This window comes from Limulus polyphemus, unplaced genomic scaffold (assembly GCF_000517525.1).
Source record: "Limulus polyphemus unplaced genomic scaffold, Limulus_polyphemus-2.1.2 Scaffold3146, whole genome shotgun sequence".
NCBI classification, from domain to species: Eukaryota; Metazoa; Arthropoda; class Merostomata; order Xiphosura; family Limulidae; genus Limulus; species Limulus polyphemus.
Window position 1 is genome coordinate 25,717 of NW_013668756.1, and position 10,181 is coordinate 35,897.

At 35.3% G+C, this 10,181-nt stretch overlaps 1 protein-coding gene across 1 annotated transcript in view; it reads left to right on the forward strand.

Moving 5' to 3' along the window:
• LOC106468751 (vacuolar protein sorting-associated protein 51 homolog) overlaps positions 1-10,181 on the forward strand; it is a 112,481-nt gene that overhangs the window by 17,012 nt on the left and 85,288 nt on the right. The window contains exons 2-3 of the mRNA XM_022397105.1: positions 2,833-2,978; positions 3,712-3,855. Coding sequence (XP_022252813.1) covers positions 2,833-2,978; positions 3,712-3,855 — 290 coding nt within the window. The remainder of the gene's footprint in view (positions 1-2,832; positions 2,979-3,711; positions 3,856-10,181) is intronic.

Consider the following 10,181-nt stretch of genomic DNA (forward strand, 5'->3'; position numbering starts at 1 on the left):
TGAGCATGTTGAATTCTCCTTTTTATCTTTGTTTTTTTCTTGTTGTGGTTGATATTCTGTTATACTTAGCATTATTCTTGATTTTATTGTTTGTTCTTTTCTGGCATGATGGGTTATTGCAGGTAGGTAAGTATTGCCAAGTCTTATATGTCTATGATGCTTCTCAACTTTAACTTTGTTTTTTTTTGTTTTACCAATTTAGTAACTTAATTATTGTGGATGTTGTGTGTATGCCAAATCCCACAGAAAAAAGGTAGGGGCAAGTGCTACCTCCTTTCCCCACCCTGTAATCCCACCTATGCTATCATGCCAAAGACCATACAATAAATTGTAATAATGCTAGAATAATGGAATATGAGACACACAAGAGAAAAAAAAGGATAAAAGAAGCCATTGACATCCATCTAACTGATAATACAATCAACCTAGTATAGAAATCAGCAAAACCTAGCTACCATTTTTAAGAATATGTAAACATGTTACTCATTAATAATTAGACTTGGATGGTTGTGTAGGCTACTAATCATGATGATGAGTTTAAGAGGAGAATGGGTGAGTATTTTAGATATCAGGGTTAGATATGAGAAAAGGAGTTTCCATATGTAGTATGTGGTAATATGGTGTATATGGACCAAATGGTTTTTCATTATTACTTGGAAATGAAAATAAATAGTTGTTGGTAAAATCTTCTCTTCTTTTAGTGTTTGAATATGGTGAAAGGAGCAAAAGAAGACTCGGTTTTATTTATAGGAATTTTCACTGTGGCTGGGATGTATGTTTCCCAGTGCACTTGGAAATATATGTCCCAGCTGCAGTGAATGGGTTAAGAGAGAGGTTTTTGTAACATTCTACAAAGCCGGTGAGATGTCATCTGGAGAACTGTGTATGATTTGGTATCTTTGCTACAGAAAGGATATCAGCATGTTGGTGACAATGCAAGAGTCAGATTATTGGAAGGGTGACTAGAATATTAAGTTTGTTTATGGATAAAATAAGTAATATATTTCTAAAAACTTATTTTAGTTTAAAAAAAATCTCATTTTGCTAGGTTTACAAAAGCATCTTCAGGTGGATACAATTGAATGATATAACAAAACCATTGCTTGTTGCAGTATCAAAAATGATATTACATCACTAGGCAACAAAGTAAAAGCAAATGAAACGACTTAGAACTGGATGGTTAGTGGAATTTCATAACTGATTATTCATTGGGCTCAGTCAGTTACATTAAAATAATTGATTATTCTTATATGGCACTTGGATAGATGGGATAATTGAAAATAGTAATAATTGGAAACATTAATTTTGATTACTCTATTATATTCATAAGCTGTAACACTAATTGATTTAGCTGAACAACCTTAAATTAATTGAAAGTATTAATGAGAAATCATAATGCGATATTTTGATTATTTGGATAGTTTGAATAATCCAAAACAGTAATAATTGGGAAAACTAATTTTGATTTGTTTATTATTTCCATGACATTAATCAATATATTCATAATTTTGATGTAATCAGTGCTCATAGGTAAATGATTACATTGACTAAATTAACTGCCCAGCTCTAGTATCCCATATAACAACTCATGTTCTTTGTTTTTGGGTGTCAGGTACTAGGCACTGTATGTAGCATGTTACTATTTAAGTGTTATCTTAGTTAATCTGAAGTGATTTTATACCAGAAAATAACTATATTGATACAATGTGTATAAAAAAAAGGTGATATGGTTGAAAACACATTTTTAAAGGCTAGTGTGATTACTGTTAGCAGTTGTTTTTTAACTTCAAGTTTAAAAGTTGTAACCCAGCTGATTTCAGTGTACATTACACTGCTTATTCTAACAGATATCTTGGAAAGTACTGAAAGTAATCCACTTATGTAATGCAGTTATTCTGCTTTTAAATGACCTCTCATAATTTTCATTGGTGACAATGTCAAATTGTGTAAATTGTAATAAAAATTGTATGGGATGTTAATTAGGGAAAACTGTTAATTAGCCAAAGAAACATCTGTTTCTTTTAACCTGACTGATATTATTTTTGGGATTTGATCCTGATGATCTTATGATATGACACCATTCCTCATACTTTCACTGATATTGGGATGTCATGTTAGAAAGTAGCATCACATGATTTATATTCAGGGTTAAGCAAGTGCAAAAATTATGATGGCAGTTGACAATTTAAGAGTTTTGTCTCAAAAGATTTACTTTTAGGACTTCATCCTTGTGTGAATGTTATCAGTAATATAACTGATAATTTAATAACTGTAAATTACAACAGGAAGCATATGTTGTGTCTTAAAAAAATTAATTCATTGAAGTGCTATAAACGGTAGCTCAATCTATTCCACTTCAACTAGAATAGTTCACACAAGAAAGTGCAAGGTGACAGAAAGACATTTGGTTGATTGACCTCACTGTTTATCAAGAATTATATATAATCTATTAAACCTCTTAATATGTGAACTTTGGGATCTGATAGATGAAAAGTTATGATTAACCATACAAGTTACTTGTTAAAGTTCCTGAAAATTAAGTGCATACTGTTTAAAAGAACAATCTTTATTTCTTGCACATTTTTATAATACACAAATTTCTTATTACAAAATATTTTGGCAACGTAGTTCAACTTTTGACTTATAATCTGTCAAGAGAAAAATAAATAAATGTTCAAACTATCCAATATTCACCTCCTTAGTTTTAATTCTGTTTGTATTATATATTACTCTCTTTTTTTTTTTGTTAAATGTTTTTAGATACAAAATTATTTGTTTCAGAGTTCAGTTTTCTTGGTGGTTTTAAATAAAAACTTTTTTCCCCCATTTCAGGTGATCCTGGACAGAGAAAACACAGAAGAGGACTCCTAAAGCAGTACTACAGCTTATCTTTAGAAAAGGATAGTAATGAAGTTAGGGAAGTTGAAAGTTACAATATCAATGCTTCGCACTTTAATCCAGAAATGTATATTAACAAAGTAATAACAATTATATTATTTGTAAATAAATGGATTAGAGAACACATATAAACATAAAGAGTATATTAAAATTGAATTTTGATAAGTATTGATTTTCATTTCCAGGTCCTTTTCCCTTCTTGTCAAACGATTTTTCTGCGACTTATAAATATATATTTATTTGTTTTAACATTTATCACTCATAGTGTTTGAAACCTAGTTCAAAGAAGTAATGTTTGCAGATCTGTTTCATACTTGATCACATAGTAGCTCAAGAATAGAAAAGTATTAATCTAACTGAATTTGAAAAAAAAAGGATTACACCAGTTATTTCTTTGAACTAGAATACTTTTCTCTGCTTAATGAAAGAAGTAGTATTATTACATTTTATTCTACTTGATAACAGAATGTTCAGTAATAAAGAACCAAGACTGCATGCAATGGTTTTTGTAAAACTTGGTTTATATTTGACCACATATTTAATTTCTGTATAAAAGTTGGTAATGAGATTGCATAAGTTGCTTGTTAGTTTATTTCGTGGCAAATGAAGTTTTAGCAACTAAAGTATGTGTGAGGTTATAACTTGTTTTTTTTAATGTGCTATTTGATTTACAGATAGTTACAACATGAAGAACTTTGATTCATCAGAATATAAACTGTCTTTATTCATTCAAGTATTTTTATACTTTCTTAAATATACTTGCCAAATGTTGATTATTTGTTATAAAACTGTACAACTTTCTTTACTTGATAGCTTTTAAAAGAATGCAGTCTCACAGAACTGATAGACCATGAACAGGTTGTCTACAGGCAGATTCAGTCATTAGACAGTGAAATGCAGACCCTAGTGTATGAAAATTACAATAAATTTATCAGTGCAACTGACACAATACGTAAGGTAAGCTATTTTAGATGAATTTCAATGACATTAAAATATAACTGCTGTGAAGAGAATGTTGATGTTGTGTAGTACATGCACTTAAAAAAATCACTGTCATATTGGATGTGAAACAGAAAATGTGGGCCACCAATATGTTTATCTATGGTTAGGACAAGTATGCAGTGATAGTTGGTCACTTTTGCAAATGAATTAACTAAGTTGTGCCTTAAACTTAAATATTTTTATTGATTGCATTGCAATTTCATATAATAAATTCTTCACAGGTTTTAGTATGTAAACTGATTATTGTGCAGCTTCTTGCTATGTCAAGATGTTTGTTAATAGATAAAGTCTTACTTTGCTTAATTTGTTACTTTTGCAAATGTAATGACAAAAGAAGATAGTTTTTGTTCAGCTGCTCATATATGTATGTTTTAAAGTTGAAAAAGGTCAATACATTGTAAACAAACTCACTTATCACCAAGAATTACCATATCAGTTTCATGAAGTAAGTTGACATACAGATCTATGTTACATCCATATAAACACTCAATAGTAGTAATTCTGATACTTTGAAACATTTTTCTAAAAAAATAAAACCATGTTTTAAATATAATTAGCTAGTTCAATTACACTTACTCTAATTCACTCATTGGTGTATCCAGAATTAGAAATGATGTAAACAGTCGTATTGGCAAATTAAAGGAAGTATTCAATTTTAAGAAATTGAGGAGCAATCGATTGACATTGCAAGGGTACTATCCATTTTTTAATTTCAAAACTTTAATAAAATAGGAAAATTCCAAATTATATCTTATGTATATGTATATAGATTATTACATGTTACATATGCCTTGAAGAAAAATCAAACCATGAAGCATTCAAATACATTGCCAACAAGTTCTCTAAATTATAAGGTAGAAACTGAGAAGTGTCAAAAACCAGTAATAAGTTTAGACAAGATAAGCAGTTTTGATAATTAGAAAAATTAGTAATTAGATATCTTGTTATTTTTATTTTATCTTATGAATTAGCATCTTACTTATAATAGAACCATTAAATGAATCTATTTCTGAAATGGTCTGACCTTCTCAATCCTGGTCTGCCCTCTGAGCATTGCTAAAAAATTTTCGCTCACCAGTCTTTTATATCCCATCAGTTTCATGCCATTTCAGAATATGTGCTGATCATGTGACTATCCTCCACCAATCATACTGCACCATCTATGCTAGCACAGCTATCTTCCCCTACTATTCTAGAAAAATTTCACTTTCTCGATTGGTATTAAAGTGTCTTGATGCGTGTTTAATTCACTCTACATAAGACTACTGCAATTTAGTTTGCGATTTCTTATCAGTCTTTCTCAGTTTCAACCTTCAAGTTTCGACTTAGTGTTTGCTTTAGATTATTTAAGTTTCTGCTGGTTCAGTTTCTCTTTATTTCTCAGGTATATTCTGTTTTAAATCTTGAACTAATTAATCTTGGGCCTGAGGATACAAATGTCATGTTGAATGATTCAATTTTGGAATCCTTAAAATTTCCACCTTCTTCTGATTTTTGGGTTATTGATGGTGCATTTAGAAATAAGATACTTATTAATAGCATTTAGTATTACTTGTGTAATGTTTGACCCTTGATTTTATTTTCTTTATTTTTCAGGGGTTTTCCATACAATCTTCTATTTCTACCCATTGTCAGTTTTGTCTCATTTTGAGATTTTCTTCTTCAAAGTAATTATTATCTATCAGCAGTTCTCATTGTTATTTACTTTATTAGGTTTACATTGTTACCTTGCAGTCTTTCTTAGTTGTATTTGTTACTGCATGGCTTTTATTTACCCTTGTTATCTTAGTCTTCAGTGCTGTATTTACAAGGTGCTCGTCACTTGTCATCCATTCAAAAGAAGCATACCAGCAAGAGCTGATTCTGATACGATTGCTTACCTCCTCTCACAATTACAATTACAGCTATTTTCGATTTGACTGCCCACATGGTTCAGCTGCATTTAAGCATGCAAAAACCCTCCACCACGAGGAGTGCGACACACCTTCCTATTGTGGCTGACTCTCTCTATGCAGTTGAACCCAATCGTCACTTCTTGATTTGGCACAACATTGTTAATACCTAATGCTTAATTTCAAACATTTTTCTTCTTTAGTGCATTTTTAAAATTTTCAGTTAATGATTTTTGCATTTCAAAGTATTGTTTATAATCCTTTGTTTAGTTGGATTTCTTTATTTGATTGTGAATTATATTCCTCACTCAATTGCCGACTGTCAGTCAATATGTTTAAATTCAAAATTTACTATTATGATTACAATGGCAACTAATAGTACCAGCATTCAACAATGGCTACAGTTGCGGCATTATCGGTGGAGGAAGTGTTGGCTGTAGTTCATCAGGAGATTGTGTCTTTCATTCGGGACAAGGGATCTCCTGATCTACAAGCAATTCTGCCAGTGCCTGTAGACTTCGATCAGGATGATGCAGACTTGGACGTTTCCTCCCCCTTCCCCCATTCCTTTGCTGTGGAGGCACGTTCTCAGCCTGTTGAAGCACCTAAACCTCAGTCACCATTTTTGGACTTGATAACACAGGTATGTTATGTTTTGTCCTTGTCATCTGTGCCAACTGATCCCTCTCCTGTCTTATTAACTGCAGCACCTAATATTGATTTTCCCCTGAGGTCCATACCAAACATTTTGCAGAACAATTACGTGTGTGTACTGCAGTGGCTCATGCATTTACATATCATTCAGCACATCCTTTCACATCTGATACTTCATGACATTTTTCTCAAACTTAATATGCTCGCCTCCATTTCTCCCTTACACTCTCCTTCCTTATTTGTCATCCACTCACCTATTGTCTGAGGCTTTCCGTCATTCTCCGAAGGGCTTTTCAGTGGTAATCTGTGCCCTCCTCCTCCTACTCACCAAATTGCCCAGATTGTTTTCGTCTGCCTATTCCTTCCACACTTGGCTCCTGTGTTGCTGGTATCTCTTGGGTTGGGATGCTTTGTTTACACATGTGCGGCTCCACACCGACTTCCTCATGAGATCTTCAATCAGCCCCTTTTCTGAGATCCACAATCTTGATGGGCTTCTTGACACCTTGGAATCTCGTGTTGAATCCACTAGATTGCACACTTCCTGTTTCCCATCCTCCTCCTTCTTGGACCATGTCCACACATCATACCATTGTTCACCTATGCACCGTATGACATCAGCATTACCAGTGGCTACCCTGTGGAGCCAGGCTTGCTTGTTTTACAGAAGGGTCGTGGCAAAAGTCTTGAGTTTTGTCAGAGGTGCTGTCCGTCTTTTCCCTCACACCTCCTACCTTTTCCCCTGTCTCAGTTCCTCCCCTCCTTAAGGTCCCATTTCTAGCCAGCATCTCACAGAAGAAGCTCAAGTCGTTGTCATCAAGGGTGCCATCGGACAGGTTTCTCCTGTGCTCCCAGGGTTATTTTCCCAACTTTTTGTCATCCCCAGGAAGACCAGAGATTGGTGTCCTAGGGTTGATATCTCTCATCTGAGTCAGTTCACCATGGAATCCTAACTGCCTCTGAGATGGGCCTTTCTTCCAGGGCTTTGGATGATAAGTTTCAACATGTCTGACTTATCTTCACATCCCTATTGCTCAGGTTTTACACCATTTTATATGTTTCATCTATGAGGATCACATTAATCAATTCCCTCATTGTATGGATGACTGGCTCCTTCCTTTGCAGTCTCCTTCACATGCCCAACTTCTCAGAAAAGCTGATTGGGTGGGTTGGTGTATCAAGGTGGAGAAGTCTGTTATTCACCCTACTCAGTATCTTCTTCATCTGGGGGTGTTTTCAACTTACATCTTAGTTGAGCCCAGCCTTCTCCTCTTTGTCTGTGATCCATGGAGTTTTTATTTCAGAGAACACTATCAGCACTTTCTCTCTATATATGAGAAGTGCCATCTCTTTTAGGGACTTGGGCATCACTCGAGACACTTATCTCTCTGGGCCATGCCCACATGCATTCCTTGAAAATGGTACTACAAATTCATTGGCATCTCATCAGGGACCCCATTTATTTACAGATATCCCTTTCTGATTACCTTAAGTCAGACTCCCTCTTGTGGTTAGACAGGGACAACACAACAGTTGGAGTATTCCTTCTACCTGTCTGGATGACCACATCTTTGCAGATGCCTCTTTGTCAGGATGGTATGCATATTGCATTACACAAGAGATCTCAGGCCATTGGTCTCAGGAGGAGTTAGGTCTTCACATCAACCTTTTGGTACTCCTTGTTCTTTATCAGGCAATATTTCATTTTTTGTCATCTCTGTGGGGCAAGACAGTTATGATTCATCCTGTCAACCCGATGGTTATCTCTTACATCACCAGTCAAGAGGGTATTCAATCCCGGCCCTTATGATCCTGCACTCTAGATCTCTTCTGGGCTGAAAGCCATCAAGTTCGTTTGCTGGCTTGTCACATACTGGTGCTCTCAATTTTGTTGCTAGTTGTCTGTTCCATCCAGACAAGGTTCTATCAATAGCTATGTTCTCAGATGGATACTCCCCAACTAGGTGCATTTGCCTCTCTTTTGAATGCCTAGCTTTCTCTATTTTGGTCCCCAGTTCTTCATCCTTTGGGTTTGGTCATGGATGCATTCAGCCAGGATTGGAAGGACCTTTCCTTTATACACATCCTTGCATGAGTAATTTCTATCAGCTAGTCTACTCTGCATTGGGTCCTTCTTGTGGCTCCTCTCTGGCTGGCTAAACCGTAGTTTCCGTCACTTCACCAGGAACAACCTCCATTACCTCTACATCTCTCCTAGTCCCTCTTCCATCAACCTCTCTCAGTGATGCTTCATCTCTCTGTTCCCACACTTCGACTTCATGTGTAGCTTTTGTAGAGTCCCTTGTGAGGGATTTAGGACTATCCACATATGTAGCATCCCTGTTGTCTCACATTGTCTGTGTATCAAGGTAAGTGGATAATATTCCCTTGTTAATCTATCTATCATAGATTCTCCCTTCTTCTCCTTCCTTTCCTGAGATATGTCTTTACATGATAGTTTGACAGGGGTCTGCCCTTTACAAACATTGCAGGCTATAGGATGGCCCTGTCATTTCTTTTTAGTTTTCCCTTTCTGCCATGTGTTTTCCTCTCCAGGTATTTGTCTTCCTTCTATATCCAATATTTACTCCAGCTCTAATCCAGATTGTCTCTTGTGTCCAGTCTGTGCTTTACAGTGTTACATGTAGTGCACAGCATCCTTCCATGGCTCTCGCTCTTGTTTGTTTGTCCAATGGATTCCATCTATTTCTATTGATATTCTCCTATCACCCTTACCAGCTGGGTTCATCAGGTTACTCATATTGCATATTCCTCCCTTTCTCCTAAATCTTGCCAATTGTTCTGTGTGTCATTCCATCTGGTCTGTCACCTACCAATGTCCTTGGCTGCTCATTTCCATTGTTCTTTGGAGGAAATCATCCAGGCCTGCACGTGGACCACTTCCTACACCTTGGTGTCGTGCTACTTGCACCATCTGGCAGTTTCCTGCTCATATGGGTACTGTCTTCTTCCTTTAGCCATTTTCCATACGTGGGTACAACTATCAGTTGGAAAGTTTTTTGTTTTGTTTTTTTCAGGGGCCTACTTCACAGTGGAGGGTGGTGCCTGTCCAGGTATACTTATATCAGAAATCCACATCATGAGACTTATAAGGTCTATTACACACAATGTTCAGATGGGATGTTTCACAAGACTGATTGCAGGTTCTTCCTGGTATATTACATCATAAATATGTTTGTACTAGACCATACACTCATGGACTAACATGAGTTTAGCAGAAAGAGATTGCTGCCCATCTGTAACAGGAATGGCCTGATTTTCAAAATAGGGTTTTGTGGTCACCCATTTCACTTTCTCTAGACTTTCCAATGCATTTTCCCCCCTTTTTTCCAGTGAAGTATGGGAGTCTTTCCACCTCCTAGCTGCTGGGGTGGTGGATCATGGAGGAATCCTCTTGAGTGTGCACATGCCAGATATACAAAATTGTTTATTGTAAAAGTTATTATTTAGGTCATTTAGTGATCTAATATTTGATAATTATTTAGTTTTTATAACAAGTGTTAAAAGTTGATGATTTAAAGTGATAGTTATGACAAATTTCATTACGTAACTTGCTAAGAGTCGTACATTGTGTGTGTAGTTCAATTTTTATAAATTGACATCACATTACTCGAACCTTCTACATTTTTTATAGTGTCTCATAGTTTGTAGAAAGTTCTTTGACTCAGCGAGGCATTGTCTGTATGTCTATATATTTATATATATATATATAAA